This window comes from Sylvia atricapilla, chromosome 2 (assembly GCF_009819655.1).
Source record: "Sylvia atricapilla isolate bSylAtr1 chromosome 2, bSylAtr1.pri, whole genome shotgun sequence".
Taxonomy (NCBI): domain Eukaryota; kingdom Metazoa; phylum Chordata; class Aves; order Passeriformes; family Sylviidae; genus Sylvia; species Sylvia atricapilla.
Window position 1 is genome coordinate 29,736,935 of NC_089141.1, and position 23,128 is coordinate 29,760,062.

The 23,128-nt window shown below is 41.4% G+C and overlaps 1 protein-coding gene across 2 annotated transcripts in view; it reads right to left on the minus strand.

Annotated features, from left to right (window-relative positions):
- TENM4 (teneurin transmembrane protein 4) overlaps positions 1 to 23,128 on the minus strand; it is a 338,879-nt gene that overhangs the window by 30,016 nt on the left and 285,735 nt on the right. For both annotated transcript variants that reach the window (XM_066341254.1, XM_066341256.1), the window contains 3 exons: positions 22,420 to 22,652; positions 13,078 to 13,232; positions 9,170 to 10,047 (listed from right to left, as the gene is read on the minus strand). In XM_066341254.1, the coding sequence (XP_066197351.1) occupies positions 9,170 to 10,047; positions 13,078 to 13,232; positions 22,420 to 22,652 (1,266 nt within the window). The remainder of the gene's footprint in view (positions 1 to 9,169; positions 10,048 to 13,077; positions 13,233 to 22,419; positions 22,653 to 23,128) is intronic.

The window sequence follows — 23,128 nt, forward strand, 5'->3', positions numbered from 1 at the left end:
CCCCATCTAGTAACAAAACCCAAACACCAACAAAAACCCAAGGAGAAAAGGGGAGAGAAGGGGAAGGAAGGCGGTGGGTGGTGGGAGTGGGTGGGTAGGGCAGGGAGGGCAAGGCAAGGCAAGGCAAACACAAAGTACTCCTGAACCAATGAGAGATCCATAAGCAATCACTGGACTGGCTCTGCACTATACAGAAGAAAATGTCTCCTCTTCAACTCTAATTTTTTCCAGATTTGAACACAGTGCTGGTACTTCAGTTCTGAAATATGGTGGCAGTGATTTAATGTGAGGAAGGGCTGGTTGAAAAGATGATTTTTGCCCAAGTTTAATATTTAGGTTATAGTGACTAAGTTGGTGACTTTATTGCAAATCTCCTCAGTCTCAGGTTTGGAGACATCATCATGTGAGGCTTTTCTTGCTCACTGAGCAGAAGGGGAGGTAGTAAGATAGAAGAAAGCATTTGCCCTCCACAGTCAGCCTATCACTCATGGATTATCCAAGTCTTCTCTTTCCCTCTGATACCCTGGCAATCAATCAGCCACTTGTAAAATGGAAAAGAAAGAAGAAAACAAAAACAAAGGCAAGAAAAAGTTGAAAACAGAACTGCATTGCAGGAGTTTGGCAGAGATCAGTTGAAGCTTTTCCAAGCAGCTGGCAGCACACAGCCTGGATCTGAGCTACACCTCCATGCAAGAGCCAGAACTAAAGTGCTCCCAGTACCAAACAATTTACTCCAGATTTGTGGCTGCCCTGTTTGCACTGAGACAAATGTATTTTGCTTGTACGGTCTCCAGTCACCTGTACATCTCCTCCTAAACCAGCATGTGAATCTTAAACAGAAAACATCACAGGCAGTTTCTTTATCCCATCTGCTGAGCCAAGACACAAGGGATATGATTTAGTCTCTCCCCTGAGGAAAGAAAACATTGTTATCATTGAAGGTGTGTGGTGTAACACCCCCAATTCCTTCTACCACAACATTAACAGTCCTATATATATAAACCAGTCTGTACTGGTAAGGGTAGAATCAAGCTTGCAGATGTTCTGAAATTTCAGTAAGATGAATCTGAATTTGGCACCTCTGACTTGGTGGATTAGTAGGTGTGATTTATTTCTATTGCTTCATTTAGATTTTAAAAATTAGCTGCTCCTAAAAGTAAGCCTGATTTGCCTCCTAAAAAGAATGTCACAAATCTAGATGTGTGTGCACTGAAATCTAATGGGTGAGTTTGGTGTAACAGGAGTATAAAAGGAAGCAGGATTGCAGGTTAGGGAAATAAGGAGTGCAAAAGCCAGGATGTGGGCAAAGAACTTATTCATGTGATAAGTGCTGAGTCAATGTCCTGTGAGTCATGGCTTTTTATCCTAATTGAATGGCACTCATAAAAATGCCGAGAGTCAGCACAAAACCTCTATTCTACGCAAGTCCTACTTATGTGCTTCAAAGAAAGCCTCAAACCCCTATGGATACTCAGTTTAACAAAGCCCAGCAGCAGCATACAGTCAACTCCTTATATTCACCAAATCACAGAAATACAAATTGGTTTGGGGTGAAAGGGACCTTACAGATCATCTTGTTTCACCCACCTCACCATGGGCCAGGACACCTTCCACAAGATCACACTGCTCTGAGCCCCATGCAACTTGGCCTTGAACACATCCAGCCACGGGGCAGCCAGATCTCCTCTGAGCAACCTGTGCCACAGTGCCTCACCACACTCACAGTAAAGAATTTCTTCCTATTATCTACTCTGAAACCTAGCCTCATTCAGTTTAAAGCCATTTCCCCTTGTCTGAATGCAGCAGGCTCTAATTAAAAGGCAAATAGTGCCTTTTTATATAATATTATGTACTGTAAAATAAATATTCTTTTATATAGTATTCATGTAGTGCCTTAAAAACAATATTTTTATAATATTCCTGGACCTCAAGCTTCTAGCACGCTCACAAATGGTTCTCCACCTCTCTTGGGCAAATAAATAATATTTGCAAGTATGCAACTGGAGAAATCTGCCAGTAACCTCTGCTTGTGCAAGATAGGTTAAAATGACAAGAAAAAAAAAGAATTAAAGTGTGATGGTGCCTAGACCTCTGTGTACACATTTTTCTTGTAAAGTCAAAATGACTAAGTACAATACACTTAATTTACATGGTTACATGTTTACAGCTGTACAAAACTCACAGTACTTCATCAAGAGCAAGGACTTTCATTTGGGACTTCGGATCCTGAGAAGCAAGGCTCCTTTTGGGCCAGAACAGTCTGAAATGATCTGCTGGGATTGGTTTAAGATGTCTGCAGTAGTACATTAGACTTTTGGCACATCCTTAGTCACCCCATTAACCTCCTTCAGAAGGAACTAGGACCATCTGTGTTTTTTGCATGTGGAGGAGCTGCTGCACCTCTCTCTGCCCAGCAGCCAGACAGGGATCTGCCAAGGACTGGCTTTGGCAGGGAACAGCTCACTGATTTGCAGCTGCAAGGAGGTCCTGCCTTACAAAGACAGAAAAATGAGGAGGTAAGACAATTAGACCGTTCCCATTTTTATTGTTATTTTTAACTGGTGACAGATGAAGTGTAAAATGCTCACGTACAGACTAAAGCTCCTTTTAGCACTGTGGTGGCAATGCAAACGGAGGTGTGGGAAGCCCATTAGCACGAACACACACAGTGTTTTCTTCTTGGCAAGCAGTTCTTTTTCTCTTTTCTGTCTTTACTCAGAACTGGAGCATTTTTCTCTTTTTCCCCAATTTAGCTCACACAACACATACCTGATATCATCTATCACATACCCACAGTCTCCCAGGGATGTGAAGACTTGCACATCTCAAAGAGATAATATGCTTAACAAGTTAAATGTGCCAGTTCCTTCCACCTCTGCCTACAGCCCTAAAAAGGCCCTTAAAGGCACACCTCAGCTTGGAGAGGAAGGCCAAGTGACTTGCTCTTATACAGCTGCAGGTGTGCCCTGGTATTTGCAGTAACATAAATCTCTCCTAGTCACCTCATTTTGCAGCTAAGCTGCCTAGTCTGTTTCCACAGCATAGGGATTTAGGGCTGGACCAGTTTTCATCACAGTCTAAGATTTCTGTCTTCTCCAAATGCTCTGAAAGCCCCAGAATTAAAGAAATACTGAAGCATGGGAGTGCACAGAGCAGCCACTTGGAGCAATGAATCCATCACCTGCTAACACAGCTGCTGCCTCCCATTCAAACCTGCTGCAAAGCCTCAGCACTTACAATTACAGTGGCAATTATTAGGCCAGCAAAGGAAGCCGTTGCCATCCATTCCCAATTGGAAACATATTTAGCTAAGGTTCAATGCACAGAATTAAAATGGTATTTGGTGCTTATGAGGTCTAATTGTTGGCTTGTAAACATTCAGAGCTTTCATTTATCACATTACCATTGTGTAGAGACCTGGACCTTGGGAATTAAAGAGCATCTTAAGTACCATCTATTCAGAAATCAATTTCTTGCTTGAGTTTCTGCATTTCCTCATTTTAGCTTCGCATTTCATCAGCCTTTTAAAACACAAGTCAAACAGATCAGAAAAAATTCACTATGATAATATTGCATTTAGTGCCAAAGTATCTAAATGGACCTTGCAAACTATATTTTGCATGTGATTATAACAACGTGCACCCAGTGCCTCTTAACAAGCTCTCTTCATCCCAATTTTTCAAACAACATTAAACACAACATTAAAAATAAAATCTATAACAGACAAACCGATAATACTCAAAAATGCATGAAGGCAAGTCCTCTCCCTATATGACCAAAGGCCAGGTTGTGGTCACAGTCTGCAGTTTCCAACTGCCCAAAAAAGAAGAGGAAGATCTCTTTCTAACTTTTATGATACTCGTAATTCCCTTGGTTCTCAACTAAACTTTGCTATCAGGCATTCATTTCAGGGCAGGGCAGTGGCTAAAAATGTGACCTCACAACTTTGTGAGGGTACTGGAGAACTGCTATTTTATCATGGTACTTAGTGGAGTTTGACTGCAACTTTGTCACATGAATAATAATGAGAATCTCATAATTTTATAATGTAGAAATTGTGGAACAAGTAGAACCAAGAAATCTTGCTAAAAGAGGACGGAGGACAAAAGCCAAAGGTGTTTCTCATACTCCAGTCGGCTGCAGAAGTAGAACAAGACCCTCACTTGAACTACACTAAATCAGATCTGTAAAATTCTGTGTATGACCTGATAAATCACAATCATACAGACCGGGGCACTGACTTTGGCACCAAAAGCTGCTGGTGCTGGGGTGGGACCTCTGCTGAGCCCTGGGGGTCACTGGGAAGCCATTCAAGGTCCTCCTGCATGCTCAGTCCAGCTGGCTCCTACCTTCCATCCATTACAGTGTGTGAGGTTTGGCAGAGTTTGGTTCTCTGTAAAACAGCCTCCAGTGTTACGGGTCAAAGCTCCCCTTACCATTCATCTGAAGGTCTGGTTCCATGAGACCCTTTGCCCTCCAGGCAGCTGTGAGCCACTTCTTGGGGAGTCTGTGAAAAGGTTTTGAATTTCTGGGCTTGGCTGGAGCAATGTGTAAGCATTTGAGTCTGTATGGGAGGAGGTGACCTTCAAAACTAATTGGACACACAAAGGACCTAAGTAAAAGAGCCTCATCTGGGCTAAATAATGCATAGAAGGTTTGACTTTGGCTCAGAGGGAAATTGAATTAATGTACAGTGATAACATCTCAGTGAACTAATCAAGATAATTGCCGTATTCTTGATTTAAACAAATCCATTAATAAGAATTTCCGGATTTTGAAGCAGACAAACAGCAACTGCTAAGAAACTTTGTAAAGGCTGGTAGCAATTTTTTTCAGGTCAAGTTGAAAAGCGGCAACAACAAAGCAGCAAGCAGTCACATAGCATCCTTTGTCTTTTACTGGAGGAGTTAAACAAGAAGTCGTTTCCCTGACTGAGTTTCCAGATCAACTTCCTTTGCTGCTGATTATCACTGTCACCGTCACCAGTTCAATGGGAAGAAAAGTCTTTAATCCAGTTACTGGACAAGCTGAGCTGCATTGCATTAACTGACAGATAATGTCAAGCCCACTGCAGGGGCAGAAAAGGTCTATATAATGCTAAACCCCTCGAAGTAGTCATAGACAGGTCTTTGGGGACAGGCTAATTACTGTAGGGAGCTAAGTTTCACTCTCAAAAAGGGAAACGGCACACCATTATACACTGAATCTTACTCAGAGCTAAACCTGATAAAACAGGATTGTTAGAGCAGGCTTGGGTGTAGGATGTGTGAAAGGAAGAGCTGTAAGTGCTGTGAGTAAGTCTGCCACTGCCTGAAGCCAGCACCAGTCTCTTTCCCCACAGAAACAATTGGAAAAAGTGGCAGTCCAGCATGAAGCCTTGGAGGACCCGTCTTCCCTGGTGTGCCCTAGAGACAGACCTCCAGTACTGCATCAGTGTATCCTGCCTCCCCTCGTTTCCAGAGTCACACCACTGTGCCCATATGTCAGAGCTTTTTGCAGCCTCATGGTAAAGGCTAAGAAATGCCCTGGTAAGAACAGCACCTGGAGGAGAACCAGAGATGCTGGCTATGTTGGCTGCAACTATATGTTCTTTAAGGTCCCTTCCAACCCAAGCCATCTCTGTGATGAACATGTGTAGTGATGCCACTCCCGCAACACCACTGCTCTGTCATGTTGGGTTTCTGATTTATGGTCCTTTGTGGACAGTCAGCTGAAGGCAAACCTTTTGACGATGTTCTTCATAGGGCCACTGCTGCAGTGCAAACTTGCCAGCTGGATTTACTTTACCCTTAACTTTTTAGGCAGCAGTGTCCAGCTTGCCCTGGCCCACAAACAACTATTGTGTGCTGTGAGAAACATGAAAGTTTTCCTCAGAGTCAGATTTGATGCCTTTATTTCTTTGGCCATGAGCAAAATAGAAGTATGAACTTCACCCTCCCCCTCAGTCAGGACTGAAAACTACTTTAGAGCACCTTCCAGCCATTCATGTTCACAGGAATTCCCTAAATCACTTAAACCTTTCCAATGTACATTTCCTGATGTTCTGATAGAGAAACCAATAACATGAAGGTAGTGAACATTGATTTTATTTGGTTTACATCATCTTCAGCATCTTCGATAACAAGGAATTTTGACTTCATTCTGCCATACCTGCACCCATTCCTGCTTGTTTTTGAGTCATGCAAGTCCTCTGTCTGGCGAGATTACATTTTAAGAAAGGCATCAGAGTCCTGATCTAAGATACCAAGAAATGAAGAATACAGTGCTTTCATGGTTGGTCACGCTACCAGTTAGGTCACATCAGCCTTAAAATAATCACACCTTCTTGTCAACTTGAATTTCTCTAGCTTTGCTTTCCATCCCTATACTCTTCTCAAGCCTTTCTTTGCTAGACTGAGAGTCCCTTTCTAGCTTAGAGCTTTAGCTGACATGTGATCTGGACATTTCCCAGTCTCATTCATGTTGAGATAAATAGATCAAGTATTTCTTGCTCTCCCAATGAATGCATTTTTGTAGAGTTTTTCTGCCCAGCCTTCCATTTCCACTGTTCCTCATAAACAGCACTGGAACTGACAATATTAGTCACATCAGTGCTGCACAGGGAAAAAATCAGCTTCCTACTAGCCACTACAAGTAGAGTGGGATGAGTAAATGTATTAATTTGGTTTGTCCATCCAAGTAACAAGTTAGACAGATTTGCTATGGAATCATATCAGGATCACACTGAAGACTTGCTACAACTCCAAGAGTCAAGGCTCAACTTACATGTGCACCCTGGCATCAGATTGTACAAGAACATATTTTGTTTAAATGAAACCTACTTTACCAAGCAATTGAAATATTTTACCCTTATTTCCTATTCTAATTTTATCAGTCTGATTTTATATTCTTTCCCTGTTTACACATGCAAAACCAGAATTGATCCCTGTAATTCATGGATCTGCCTTCCAAGTCCCTACTGGAGTGGAGAGGAGAGGAGAGTATGGCATGAAAATGAATAGTCTCCAATTCAAGCATGGAAGATATAGGCTGAGTATTAAAAAAAAGCTTTATAACAGTAACAATAATATAGGTAAACCCATTGTTATCACTAACAATATTTATAAATAACTCAAGATGACCACAATAGGATCCATTTGACCAAACTGTAGACATCTGCAATGTAAACATCTGTATCTGAACTCATCATTCTCTACTACCTTTGCAGAGATAAACTTTCAGAACATAACTCTTCTCATCCTAAAGGAAACACCTTGAATGGGCCTGTTTCTCTCCACCTGCCTGTAAAGGGAGGCTGAAGTAACTAATTCAGATATAGACTTTTACCCTGTAGTTTTATATAGTTGCATCAGAAGCTGTCAGGAACAGTTAAACAGAGATAAATGATCACAGGTTTGGATGAGGTATCTCTGAAGGCACAGTCACAATACAGCGATGCTGCGCTATCATAGTGCTGGCTTGCTCTAGTAAGATTTCCATAGTCCAGCCACTGGGGAATACTGTCTTCCATTTAGCTCTAAAAGGCTTTCTTATGACTCTTCTGAAGTGCATAAAAGGATCAGAATAATGATTTTCACAAATGCTCTATTTTCTTGGACAGCAAGAAATAATGGATCACTGTTATAAACATATCCACAGTGCAAGTTGATTTTGAGTTTCTGTCTTGTTTTATCTCCTTTATATTTTCAGTTGCACTTTAAAAGAAAAGATTATGTTTGAGGTATAAATCTGACCATTATTAGCTGTAATGTTTAGTTTGCTTCACTATCTGTGGCTGCATCTATTTTCAAGCACAGGAACTAAAGGGTTCTTTGCAAAAAGAAAACACCTCCTTGATTTAGCACAACGGTCCTGACAATATAGCTGGCTTTCACTCCTGTGGAGAAAAACACTCTCTTTTTCCTCCCTAAGGCCTTTCTCAAACAAATTCAATGTAAGAGATGGAGAGTATTAACTTGGATTCACTGAGGAATATTGCTACAGTAATTGCAAGCAGAACATTGATGAAATGTTAATAACATTTCGAAAGATTCATCACAAAGTTTCCATCAGTTCTTTTCAAGGTAAGAGCAGGAGCAGTGAGCATTAAGCAAAGAAATTTGAAACTGGGCCTGGAACATTTTAAGGAGAGAACCAAAGCAACCACATATCAACACGCAGGTATGTGGGTTTAGCCAGCTTTCCTTTCCTGAATCCTTTTTTTTTTAAACAACTTTTTTGTTTGTCATCTTGGGAAATGTCTATTTTAGCCAAATTTGATTCTTAAAATGGGTCTATTATTATGGCAGCTGAAAACTTCCATGTAACCATTTAAAGCATGTGGGAAATGATACACTTAAAGGAGCACTTCAAAGAGGTTACACCAGTAAATAAAAATTAAACTAAGGAATAGGGAGGGGAAAGGGCTCTCAACAGCAGGATGAGTCCTTCTAGGTGCTCTTCACTCAGTTATCTATCTTCATGATTTTTTATATCAGAAATGTGTTGTCTTCACAATATTTTTAAGCAGGGATTGCTAACAGTAGTATAGAAAAGAAGCACAAATATTCAAGATACTGCCATATCTGGGTTTTTCAATGCACCCTGTCTTCTCTCTGCTTAAAAACTCTTTGGGGATAGTCTTGAACAGTTCCAAGACTTACAAAGCTTAGTGAGGCAAATTGCAACAGCAGGAATTGAGCAGTCCATTAATTACAGAATTGTTTCCAGAGCAAGCTCTCATTAGTCATTGCCAATTGTCATTCTACATCAGACATTTCAAACAGGCACAAAAAAGACACTGCAGCACAGGAAGTAGGTGAAAAGCTGTGAAAAAAGAGGCTCTGATGGAACTTTCATACTTCCAACTTGGTTTTCAAAGCCAAGAAAAATTCTCTGACACGCAACCTAAATCTCCAGTCTTGACTACAGTTAAGGAGAACCAGGTGTCCAAATTACTTGGAAAAACTCAGCAGAAATTCTGTCTGACTCTTGACTTGGTAGAGGGAGCTTATTCAAGGTCTAATGCACTTACTGCCAGTATCTAGTGTTTGAGGGAAATCTAATACTCTCTGTTCTGGCCATTTTATTTGGACAATAATTCTGATCAGGGAATTAAATTCTACCAACCTTGCACGGTTCAGAGAACACAGCATGAAGTCAGCAGCCCCAATATTTATAAAGTACTTACTCATAAAATGTTGTCCAACCATTTTCATTGCTTTTAGTGGCAAGGAGACCAGAGTTGCCGTGGTAAGTCATCATGGCTACTTCATGCCCCTGTGTTGTTACACTCTTGAGTGCACTGTTGGTACCAATTGTCACCCAGTAGACTTGGCCATCAGGCACCACCAGCCAGAGGGGCATCCCTGTGGAATCTCTTCGGATATTGACTAAGTTGCCGTTATTGTCAGTGATCAGGGTTATATCTCCATCTCCAGAATAAGTAAAATTGTAAAGATAATCTCCAGTGGTAAGGCTCTGAGTATAAAGGTGCTTCCCACTGGTGTCAAACAAGTAGAGCTCCTGGTCTATGGGCGAGGATAACTCGTACAGATTTTGTGTGTTGAGGAACGGTTTGTTTTTCCGAATGAAGCGGATCCGGATGTTCCCCAGATCGGCCACGTACAGCTCCCCATCTGCGCACACAGCGAGGGAGGACGGCGCGTTCAGCTTGGCGTCCTTGGCGTAGCCGTCGTCCCCCGAGAAGCAGTCGCAGTTGGCGTCGTTCTTGCAGTCGCAGCTGCTCGGGGCGCCGGCCACCAGCGAGATCTCCCCGTTGGTGGTCACCTGCCTGATGCGGTTGATCTTCTTCTCGTCAGTCTCAGCGATGTACAGCACCCCGTTATGGGACACGGCCAGGGCGGTGGCAGACTCCAGCGTGGCGTGGATTGCCACCTTGCTGAGGAGAAAGTGATCCATGCCCGGCACCTGGCAGTGCATGGGCCTCCCCGCCACGATGCGCACCTGGTGGTTCTCAGAGATCTGCAGCACGACGTTATTGTCGAGGACGTAGAGCGAATTATCCATGGGATTCACCGCCAGATCTGTGGGCCATTCCAGACGAACCTTCATGGTAAAAAAGACACAAGGGAATTTTTAGAGCAATTTTTCTACTGCATGATTGCTAGAAATCAGTCACAATGAGGATGGAATCAACATGGATTAAAGAGGGAATGAGTGAAAAATCCCCAAACTAATTACTTGATAGGTGGCCATAGAGGATATAACTTCCTGTGATGCCCTGGTTGTGTGAAGCAGTTACATAAGGACACCCACACTCTGCACTGGAACACTGGTGGGAACAGGATGATGGACAGAGGCAAACCATTCTATGATTTTCCCTCTCCTGTGCTTTTTGAATTGATGGAAGTTGGACCTCATGGCAGAGACCTGGCACTGTAAGTTTTGTTGCGTGAAGTGCTATGAAATCAGACACAAAAAACAGTGATTCTTTTACTAAAGGATTTTTCACACAAGTGGCTGAACTTCTCTTGGTAAATGACAAGGAGGAATAGACACAAAACTGGCAGCTGTGCCAGCATGTGTGAATATCTAAGTTATAACCTATGGTTTTCTGCTTTATGCTGCAAAAACGCAGAATAGTAATTCACAGGAAATTCAGGCAATTTCAGCTCATGGAGTAGAATACCTGTCCCTTCATGGTGATTTTCACATTTTGTTTTAGCATAATGGAAAAATGAGTTCAGGAGTGACACATCCCAGTTCTACACTGATAATCCACTAAAACAGTGACTGGCAACATCACAAGGGAGTGAGCACTAGAAGACTTCATTTCTAGATCTGCTTCTGCAATACAGTCTTTTCAAGTGAACCTTCTCTTTTAGTTGCCAAACCTAAAAAATGTTTACCTACAGAATTCAGAACATTTTATATTTTTTTAAAGAACTCGAAGTTGAGCATTTTTTTGATTATTTTGTTTCATTTCAGGTTTATACAGGAAAAAAAAATCAGTCTTGTGTTGATGGGAATCTATCAGTTCCAGGACAGTTTCTTTGTTTTGAATCTTATTTTCCCACCATCGATCTCAGTTGCTGCTTCTTCTCATTTGTCTGATGTGACTAAGTTTAGAGGAGTATTCTGTAATCTTATTGGAAGGAGGAGGAGAGGATGCCAGCAGATTCAGGTCCAGGAAACCATTGTCCACTGTGATTTTATTTAAAACTGAGTAGAAAGAAACCAGGTAGGATCTGTAGAAACACAGGAAATTCCTAGTTTTAAGGCCTGTAGTTAAACATCTTTGCTACAGCCATGCTTTATTTTGATGCTTCTATATGCCTTTTCAGCGTTTTTTAAAGAGATCAGATACAAGGTATTTAGTTCATTGCATCTTCTAATGCTCTGAGTGTGTGAGGCTTATTTTCATGGCTAAGCAGTTTGCTGAGCTCTGTCTACTCTGGTTCTCTGCTTGCAAAATCTCCTTCCTTTTCTCAGCTCCTGGCCTATTTTAACCCTTCTTGTAGTAAAACATTATAGCCTGTGGTTTTCTCTTTAATAATTCATGCCTCCATCCCCTCCAAGTAGTCTTTAAGCTCTGCAGTCTTCAGTTAGCATCAAGAGCTGAGTTTATTCTGAACTGACAAGGGAATTTTCAATTTCTTAAAAACCATTCCTTGTCAACAGTGGCAGCTAAATATTTCATGTCTTCATGTCCCAGGGAGCCTCAGGGACCTGGTAGAAAAGACCCTTCTATCTGCTGTAAATGATGAAAAGCTGTTTCCCAAGCTGGATTTTATTTTTTAATTAAGCTTGTATTCAGTATGTTTCTCTTGAACAGGAGTTAATCTGCCAATGACAGTACAGGTTAATCTAAAAATGGTTCATGTCATTTTATGAAAGGAAAAAAAGAGTCTTCAGCTGATACATGTTCATTTCAGAAGTGTTTGAACATGACATTGGTTTACATAGGAGCTACATAACCTGGAAGTAAATAATTTTTAAAGCATGATTACACAATGGTCTTGTGCTAACTGACCCTGAAAGTCACATAAAGAAGAAACTATGTCTGTAAGATGAGAAACATATTACAAGGTGGCCTGTAATCCTCAACATTTTGCCTCTGTAGAAGGCAGAAAAACTTTTAAAGTCATAATTTCAGCTTGTTCATAAATTACAGACAGTGGGAGCCAGTTGCAAGGAAGCAAGAATAATCTTTTCAAATTAGAGGGAAAAAAACAAGAACAGATTCCATATGGGAGCATGGAAATTATCTAGGTAGTTACAAAAAGGAAACCCCATTGACATCTTTTGTGCCTGAATAACAGTACTTAGCCCTCCAGCTATGATCTATATTTTCATATGAGAGGACAACATTCCTGCAATCAGGCAAACAACAAATGGCACAAAGGTTTCAAAGGACACTGTCCTAAACTGGCACAATTTGATAAGTTGGCCAGTGTCACACAAAACTGAGTGCTGGGCTGTAACAGATTTCTGTTCTCCACCATCCAGCAGTAAACCAATCATCAACATGAGATTTCTTTTTCTCTCCACCTTGAAGCAGCAGGACTTAAAAGCCCAGCATGATGGTAGCTGCAACCAATTTGCAATTTGATGCAATTCAAGATTCTTGTTTTCCTGCTGCTGCTAATTTTGGCACCACATCCTCCAATCAGTATTTCCTATGTTAATTTGATTCAGGTCTAAAATTGTGCTGGGTCAAATTAGAATGAGGGGAAGAAAAGAAAAAACCCTGTGATTAGCTAAGATGTTGTAATGGAGCACGGCATATAGTCCATGCCATAGTGAGACATGAGCATAACAAAACCTGCCTTCCCAGGAATCTGTGCCTTCCTACTGACTGGGAACTCTGAAAGAAGTCAGTTCTGTGGCTGGGACATCTTTGAAAATCTCACCCCCAGAAATCTGTGAGTTAGGGCAGGCAAGTATTTCCTTCTGTCTTTATAGGGTAATTCTTTTATGACCGGGTCAATTTTATACCATAAACTATGTAGAAATGCAACTCTCCTGGAGCCCTTACCTCTTTGTCAGACCTGCTGGGAAAGCATACAGACATGCAGATAAGGGTGAAGGTGTAGGCCTGCATTCTGTAAAAACAAAACCAAACCACTGTCTTACCTGAGAAATGTCCATAACAGAGTCACAGCTGAGAGGCCGAGCAGATGTCAGGTCATTGGAACCCAACACAGTTGAGATGATCCCGTTCTGATCAATCCGCCTGATCATGGTGCCATCCACAAAGTAAATCAGCCCAAACTTATCCACGGTGATGCCTGGGGAGGAACAAAGAAAGAGAGTCAGAAAGTGATGGCAGCCTGACATGAGGAGCAATATATTTTATGGTATTCCAAAGAGATGAGAGGAGAGTTGGGCATGTGGGAATCCTGGTTATCAAGAGCTTTGAACTGGCACCATTCCATGGAAGGCACTTTCAAGTGGCACAAAATGCAATTCAGAAATCCCTGCTCACTCCTGGAAAAGGGCATGGCATTCGGTGAACTGCTGAAATGAAAAGGTTTTCTAATAACTGCGTGTCTTGCATGTTCAGAAATCTGGTTTTATTGCTCATGGTGTGAATGGTAAGCTATGCACGTACAAGCGTTACACCGATGAATCTTTCACAAATGGCTGTGAAAAAAGGCTGTGAAAGGTCCATCAGGTCAATCAAATTCCAGGTAGATAAATGAGAAAGGGTTTCCCCTAGGACAATCCTACTAATATACAGTGTTTCACCTGATTCTGAACCCTGCTAGTGATCAATTTGATTGTCCAAACCTCCTTTGTAGACATACTCCTGTCAGTGGATTTGAGGTCTGCTGACAGCAGTTACAGGCTGCTGATCTCATTTCTTACCCTGAAGATATGTGCCATTTCACCTCCCCCTAAGTATAATTTCTCAAGTATTTGTTATGTTAGCACAACCTCCTTTAATCCTCTTTATCCTAGGCTAGCTACCCTCTGCATCTTCCATCAGAGAATTTCATAGTGCTTTGCACTTTCTAATTAGACCTCATAACAGTCTATGAGTGTGATCATTCTAATTTTACATATCAGAAAATTAACAGATAATGCAATTCTCACAAGGTCACAGAGAAAGGTCATGACTGAGGCAGGAATAAGAAGTTAGGGGCTCTACTCACCTCTCCTTTGTGCAAGTATAAATTAAAGTAACTCCACAGATACTAATAAAGTCATTCACCTCATCTACCCTACAGAGGCAGAATGTCACTCAGCATAATATTTGAGTGTGTTAAAGACCCTAAAAGCTTGTAAAGAAACAGAAAAAGAATGTAGAGGCCTGTAATATATTTTTCTATGAAAATTTTCTATGAAAATTCTGCTTGAAATATATGAATATTAGGATCTTTTGGTTTCTTTTGCTTGCAAGGTTAACAATCATTTGGCAAAAAAGCAGACATCTGCACATCTAAACAAGTATCTGAAGCTATTCCAACCAGTGGAGAGAGAAATCTACTTTGAGAGTGCAATTTGTATCACCCTAAAGCCCATATCCCCAAGAGATTATACAAATCCTGCTAGAAATACCTTTTCCTCCCATTTGACTATAAAAGGAGGCTACAGCAAATATCTCTAAAGAAAACATTTATACTGTAAGAAGATTAAATTAGTGAGCTGAATCCTCACTAGACTGTCTCTTTGGCTGTCATCTTGGTGATAGAAATGATGGAAATTCTGTTTCAGACAGAAAGCTTTGAGGATGTTCGAGGAGTGATCACATCTTGTGTTCCTCCAAAAATACTGTTTTGCAGCCAGATCCCCTTATTTGAAACACTTACCCTCAGTCTGCATCCACTGTGAGCTCTGCTGTCAAGTGCAGATGCAGCAGTTCACAGATCAAAAATTCTAGATTTTCATAGAGCAGGGACTAATCCTCTGATTGCTTTGGCAACTAAAATAATGGCCTTCAGCCAGCACTGTAAGTATTGCATGGACTGGAAGCCACAGAGGTAGGTGATATGTGGAAAAACATAGCAGATTTGATTATAAGGAAATCCACAGAAGATAATCCAGCTTGGCAGAAAAAACATCAGGACTAAGTCATTGTTTGAGAGAAAGAACAAACTTCTCCATCGAGCTGAGGTAAAGGAAGGGATTCAGACATGGTGGCAACCTGTTGATTCAAAGTTAATTAGGAGTCAGAAAACTGGTGTTTCAGATCACTGAGCTGAATGGGAGCTGTGTGTTATTGCCAGGAGGCAAAACCAGCATTTTCGTTACTTCTTCACAGCATCATCCTGTTTGAAGGGCATCACTTTGACCTAGATTGGATATTTGACCATCAGAGCTGTGTGGTTTCAGAACAGCCTCTACTGCAGTGAGGAAAAAAATTACTTGCTGCTTTCAAGATGAAGTTCATTAATTTTGGAGGGGATTATATAGCAGGATTGCTGAGATAATGGATGACATAACTGAATGACCTAAAAGATTGCTTCTAGTCCTAGACTTTAATACTTGTGTTCAATTCATGCCACGGACTCATCTTTGCAGGACCATGACACAAGAGCCTTCAAGAGGAGCACAAGGTAACTGTTGAACATCTGAATTTACTGAGGGTGGTGAGGCACTGGCAAAGGTTTCCCAAAGAAACTATGGCTGCCCCTTTCTTGGAAGTGTTCAAGGATAGGTTGGATGGGCTTTGAGCAACTTGGTCTAGTGGAAGGTATCCCCTCAGGGTGGGTAGGAACTAGATAGTCTTTATGGTCCCTGCAAATTCAAACCATTCTATGATTTGATGAATGTTATGGGAAAAGCCACAGTAGTGGCCATTTATTCTCACTATACAATATAAACACATAATTTTTATTTTAGCACTTTGTTAAATGCTTGCAGAAGGATCTGACGGAATAAGCATCAATATCTCACTGGCATCCATGGCTTTCAGGAAGCTATCTGCCATGAGACTTGCAGCACTATGCCCTTTTCAATGAGTCATCCAGGATACTGGCACATGTCACCTGTCACTGGCATCTGCTGTTGAAGGTCTCTGCTCCTCCTAATTATTTTGCCTACTGAGTGTCAAGTTCTTTTATGTTTGCTGGCATTTGCTTAAAAATGAGGAACACAACTGAGCACTTTAAGCAATATGGTAGATGTGCTTTTTTTGGAAGAGGCATGATAGAAGGTTTAGTTGATCTTAATTGGCTTTTGTCAAACACAAGAGTCTCTTACCATTCCTTGGTTCTCAACAAGTGTGTTGTCTGTCCATTAGTCTGTGTGACAAGCCAAAAGCCAGTGAAGGGTGGCAGGCTGGATAATGTGATTTTCAATGAGGCAGAATTTTATCCCTTAGCTAGTTCCATATGTATTGGATTGGACTTATCTGCAGCGTCTCCTGGCAGTGGCTTGCTGTGTGCAGTACTGGGGTTTGATGGCTGGTCTGATTACCCAGTTACAGTAATAATAACCTGGATGCACTTCAGCCCTCAAGCCAGCACTGATCAGCTGATAGCACAACTTAATTTTGCATTCCATCTTAGACAAAGAGCTCACACGCCCGAGTAAGTTGAAGTGGGATAGCAAAGCTACCACTTATCACCCTGCTCCAGGGCAATGGTATGTGTATGTATTCTTATCACTGAGCACTTCTCTGCTTATCCCTCTTTCATGGAGGCTAAGCAATCTCAATTGCCTCACATTTCCTGAGATGTTCTGTGGGGCAGCAGAGTTTGCAGTCTGTTGAAGCCCCAAATTCCCACTTGCACACATTCCTTAAGTGGCAACTGCTCCAATCCCTTCCTGATTTTGCTAATTGTCCTGGAATCAAAACTAATTATGGAGAAGAGCCCTGCTATCCCACAGAGAAGTGTCATTGGATGGATTACTTCTGTGAAAAGGGAAAGAAGCATCTCATGGATGCTTTGCAGCAGATTGTAGAGGTTAGGTTGGACCTTTCTGTTTCATTTCTGATACAGGCACAGTTCCAGTGCTGGGAGCTGGCTCCTGCAAATAGGCAAAGAAATGGGTAATTCACATGTTATGCGTGTTAAGCCCAAGGCCTTGGCTTGCTTTGGCGGAAGGCTCCTCTCATGTTTCCATGGGAACATAAGGGAATTAGAGCCTTTCAGCATATAGCTTGAAGTTCACCCTCACAGTTACTGAGAGGAAACAGCTGCTGCCACTACCCAGGTAGTGTTGCAGATCCAAACCTTAAGTTCTGAGATATGAAATACATACGCTATGAAATCATGCTGGCTCTTCTTGCATAAGCAGAGATCTCTTACAAAACAAGGGCTTGTAGCACCATGTGCATCACACCACTGAGCTGTGCTGATAGGAAGTTGTGACGTGATGACATTTGCTTGAAATGTCAGGACCTTGTAGCATGAAGAGATGACAGCAGGTTATGCTGCAAATAGCTACTGGATCATGGTGAGTTTCTTCTAGAAGACAAACCACTAAAAGTGATTGCATGGTGCACATAGCTCTAGTTAGGAAAAGAAAAAGGGGAAAACCCCTTCTAAGTGAAAAACAAGGTATTTAAAAGAAATCCTGATTTGGACCTTTCTTTTCTGACCGGATGCTGAATGACTGAGTAATAAAATGGCAGATAAAAATCAGGGTTAATATGTACAGAGGAATTCACAGGTGAAGGAGAAAGCCTAACTACTCACTTACACTGAGAATCTGAAAACAAGCACACAGGAAAAACATTCTAGAATTCCTGTGGAAAGTTTTCTGCTAAGATAAGTTTTGTGCTATGCAGTGGTCAAGAAGGGTTCTCCAAGACAGCAAAGAATTAGCAAAGACACAGAAAAAAGAAAAGAAAACAGTGGTTTGGCCTCAAAAGGACCATTATTTTCCATGACCTGACTAAAGAAATTGTGGAAATTATTAGCACAGGGTGCCTGGAAGAACACAACTAAGTGCTCAGGAAGGTTTCTAAGCAAATTGATGCTGGTATATAAGCACAAGTCTGGTGCAACCTCTTTGGAAAGTCCCCTAAATGCTGCCGACTAGCATCTGGAGTGCTAGCACAGGAAGATCACACTGTTCCTGTCCCTAAGTGTCTTTTCTGGTCAGTGTAAGGGACAAGAAATTTTGTTCAGTCAGCCTCTGCTCTTCCCCGAAATGGTCCTATTATCATCTGACCATAGAAATGTTAACAGATTGTGGAGGGTTGGTTTTTCCTCAATTAATTCTCTCAAAGTCTTGAACACCTAGCGAACAACTGAGATTTTGTTTACACATTCAGCAGGGCAGAGTGAAAGAACAAATCTTTCCCCAAATTAATTACTTCATTTTGCATTGGTGTTACGGTGCTAAATGAATGAGATGCCCCCTCCCTCCCCATGTGCCTTCTGAAACCTTTTTCCTATTTGTGTCAGACTTGTCACTGCAATCTCTCTTAATTGCAGGCTCCTTGGTAATTTCTCTGCCACAACATTTTCCCGAGAAGAACCAATGGTGAGTACTCAGATGAAAATAAATGCTCTGACAAGCTGGAGTTTTAATTTTTCTTTAGATTGCTTGTAGAAGAGGATCATTATTAGCAGATGATAATTAGGAAGTGGTAACACTTTAATTTGCAAGGATATATTGAAATTCATTAACATCTGAAAGCTTTGCTGTGCTCTGTGGCAAATGAAATGCACGGATCAGACTGGTTCCTAATAGCTATGATAAATACCCTGACCAAACCACTGCCACCCCTATTTCATCTGTGGATCTATCTGTCCTGGATTTCTGTAGTCTACCTTTATTAAACAAGCCAATGATGGATAATGTGTGAAATTCCTGGAGGGTTTTACCCCTCCTAATGTCTTTTCTAAGCTGATAGTCTAAACGGAGTTCTTCCTTCACTGGAGTGAGACAAGAACCTCTATCCAGAAAGTACTTCAGAGAAATGTATTGACAGGACAACAGATAATGGTTCTGATCTGAAACAGGATGGATTTAGATGATATATTAGAAAGAAATCCTGTCCAGTGTGGGTGGTGAGCTACTGGCACAGGCTGCCCAGCAAAGCTGTGGCTGCCCATCCCTGGAAGTGTTCAAGACCAGGCTGGATGGGGCTCTGAGCAACCTGATTTAGTGAATGGTGCCCCTGCCCATAGCAGTGGGGCTGGAACTGGATGGTCTTTTGGAGGTCCTTTGAAGGTCCTTTCCAAACCAAAGCATTCTATAATTCCATGAAATTATCCCCTCTGAACTCAAGGGAACTGAGGTGAGAACTGGAGGAAGTGATCAAAACAATGGGGAAAATTCTGCTGCTCAGAATGTGCAGAACCATTCTGACCAGTGTTTGCTGCAGTGGGGAGTTCATTCTTTAGACTATCAGATCCAGCGAAGACCAGCACCCCAAGAACGTGGTTCATCCCACCTTGATCATGTGCATTGTCACAGAATGAACCGCCTTCAGGGTACTAGTTTCTTTCCACTGAGAAGAGACCCCCAAAAAACCTACTTAGACTAGATGCTTGACTGGTCCAAGAGTCTAAAGGTATATGCAAAGGCGTATGTTGATAGCTCATGACTATTTCTCTAGTCTTAATGAATTGCTGGTTTTCATCTGGCAGGAAGATATCCCTCAGTATTTTCCATCAAGCTGCAAATATCAGCTAATTAAAACATCATGAAAGGCAAGATATTTATTCCTTAGGATTTTTGAAAAAGTGAAAAGATGTCCTTAAAATACAGAAATCCTACTTGGCACGAAGCAATTATGTTCAGAGAAAAAAAAAAGAAAAAAAAAAAAAAAGAAAAAAAGAAGGCAAAAAAAAAAAAGCTTAAAACCTAAAAAGTAGAGTCGTGTGAAGAGCAATGACTCTTAAAAAACTGACTGTCCAAGTCTTCCTTGGCCAGCTGATATCTCTATAGCTACAGAATAGTTTTCTAATTTCCTCTGACTATTCACTTATGAGTGTTTATTTGCCTGCCAAGACACAGAAGCAGAGGGTCACGTGAGATCTAATGGTTACTTTTACAATAAATCAATTTTATTTTGAACTATTATGAAATACATGAGGGAAGAGCATTTGCTGGATTTTTCTGCTAGGATCAAGCACTGTGAAGGTATAAACAACAGTGACATTACATTGTCAACATGAGTATTCACTGTTCATCACTTACTGAGGGGACTGAGGAATGAGTCACACCTGCCATAGCTGTTGCCTCAACAGAATTTACAAAGTCAGGTTAGAATCAGATCAGGGAATACTGTTTAGGAACTTTCTATTGGCAGTGCGGGCTTTCTGCATTATTATTTCCTTCTTGTCATTTTGCTTCATGTCATTTCCTCTTTCACCCTCAATTTACTTCTGTTTTGTGAAATTTTGGAGCTGCGAGGAATGAATGCATGAATTTTGCTGTTATATGATTGAGGTGAAAGAATGGCCTCCTGAGAGCTTCAGTTGCCAACAAGAAGGATTTCAGTGCTGAAAACTTTGAACTCCAGAGCTGTTTGGTATAGTAAAGCAGAAACATAAGTCATCTAAACCATGTACCATTCAGCCATGGATGGAAATGAGTAATATCCCTCTTATCTTGTACAAAGGAGAACAGAGGACCAACAAAAGTGGTAGGGCAATTTTTTGCACTGATTGAACTTCAAAGAGGTGCAAAAAATTGGATTACAGATTTCTGGATTCCCTGATCTTGTGATTCATCTGCTGGACTGCCTGAATCTCTCTGCCCAAGTCACTTCATTTTTTCAGTTGGCCTTTTCATTTCAGTGAGACAAATTCTACACTGTGAACTGACCACCAGTACCTGTTCCTTTACCTGTGCCTCTGGCAATACTTTAGCCCAATATAATGGTTAACTCATGGGATTCTGGAAAACATGCTGGACTCTTTGAATATTACAATAGTAAAAGTCTGGGTTTTGATGCTTTTTGGCAAAAAAAAAAAAAAAAAAAAAAAAAAAAGGCCCTTCAAAGTATATTTTTCTGCATCCTTGCAGGAAACAACTAGATGACATATTAAAAAAAAAATCATCACGTATGATGCCAGACCTGACACAAAAGCTCATTAAATCTGTTTTGTTTTCTTGGGTTTCAGTAACAACGTCTTCTCTATGTCATGAAAAATAACTTCCTGAGAATCACAGAATCATTGAAGGGTTTGGGTTGGAGGGGACGTTAAAGATCATTTAGTTCCAAACCCTTGCCATGGGCTGGGACTCCTTCCACTAGACCAGGTGGATCAAAGCCCCATCAAATGTGTCCTTGAACACTTCCAGGGATGGAAGAGCTGCAACTTCTTTGGGAATCTTATCTGTTCTTAGTGAAATAACTTTCCATAAAATGACAGAATGGCTTGGGTTGGAAGAGGCCTTTGAAAGTCATCTAGTCCAAACCCACTGCCACAGACAGGAGCACTTGTTAAAGGATCCCCAGGTTTTGCTGAGGGGTTGCTTTACAAAGAGGTTGGGATAGGCTTGGCCATTGTTGTGGTAAGGAAGGAGTGAGCTATCACTCCTGGATGCAATGAAAAAGAAAACCTGCAGTACACTGATGTGCCAAGAACCTATAAATAACTCCTTGCACTCTGAAAAGCTGTGCAGAATATGACACGTAACAGGCAAAAATGCCAGATCTCAAAAAACATTCCTACATGGGTATCCTCAGTCCTCTTCACAAACACGATCAAAAATCTGTGAACAAACAGTGCCTTCCACATCATCTCTATCACCCTCACGTTATCTCTGTCCCCCCATGTGACCTTATTTTTTTGTGAGGAGCTGTGGACAGCTGGGAGGAGTGACATCCTCCATCTGCAAAGCTTGTTACCTTGAGATTGTCAGACTGAAGTCTTGGCTACATACAGGACTGCATATGTTTGGCTAAACCGGTTTTGAACAATTTAGTTCACAGCTATGAAGGCTGTGTGATCCTTTTATTCTGATTTGACTGTGCTTTTATCACATTTCAGTATGTTGGAACCAGGTGAAATTAAGCTGAATTAGACCACTCTGATATCAAAGTTAGTATCCACTCTCTACAGGATTTAAACTGGATGCTATGATATATAATGTCAATGTCTAAATCACCATTTGCATATCTTTGAGCTGTAGGCCAGTTTTGCTGCCCTTATATATATATATATATATATCAATGCTTATAGGGCTTTTTTTTGAAAGCCAAGAAAGCCTGAAAGAATGTTAGTGAATCCTGCCCAGGCTGGGAGGGCCCAAGCAGTGCTGGTAAGGAGGAGTAGTGGCTCGGTAGGTATAGAGGTGATGGGTGGATTTATTCCATTGCCCTCTGGACACACTGAACACACATCACTGAACCCTTCTGGTCTGGCATTCCTCTCAGCCATGTGAATTTGAAGAACCATGACACGACTAGCCGAGGGTGAGACATACTCACTTATTTCCAAGAGCAAGCCCTTAGGATGTGTTTCAGAATTGGAGAGGAGAGCAATCTCCAGTGTGACTAAACAAGCTGCCTTCAAAAAGCCCCCTTTAAGAAAGCCAGTGGAGAAGAAGCAGTCTCACCCCTGGGATTTGTAAGGGTGGCATCAGTGCCTTTGCCTCCATCTCCACAGCGGGTATCATCAAATGGGAGGCACTGATCCCCAGTTCCAGCCAAGACCTCCGAGTTCTTCACAATGTCCTTCACTGATGTGGTAGACTTGATTTTATAGATACGTCGGCTGTTGGTGTCCGAGAGGTAGATGGAGCCGGTGATCGGATCTGTGGTCAAGTAATACTTATGAGCTGGGCTGTGGCTGAAAAACAAGGGTATGACATTATTAATTTTTTTGGATGATGTGTTTCCTTAAGTCAACAGGCAATGCAAACACTTCAGAGAATAAAAACGCACAAGGCAGAAAGACTGGGAAAGTGAAGGAGTGCTGTTTTGGACAAGGTTAGTACAGGGTGTTACAGCACAGGATCCCAAGCTGAATCCATTAGCAATCACTGTGCCTAGGGTGCTCTCTGGCATGGAGGGAAGCAACCAAAGGAAAGGGCTCTCTGGTGTGAGCAAAACCCATGCCAGGAACTACTACAGGTTGAGTCCCAGTGCATGTGTTTGCTTAATTTATGTTACAGACATAGTACTGAAACTGGTGTTCGTGCAGTGCCAGGAAGTGAAGGGAAAACACAGGACAGTAGGGAAATAGTACAAATAATGAAAAAAAAAAAATCTTCCTTCCCAACAAAGACTAATATAAACTCCAAAAGGAGACTCCCTGTATAAAGC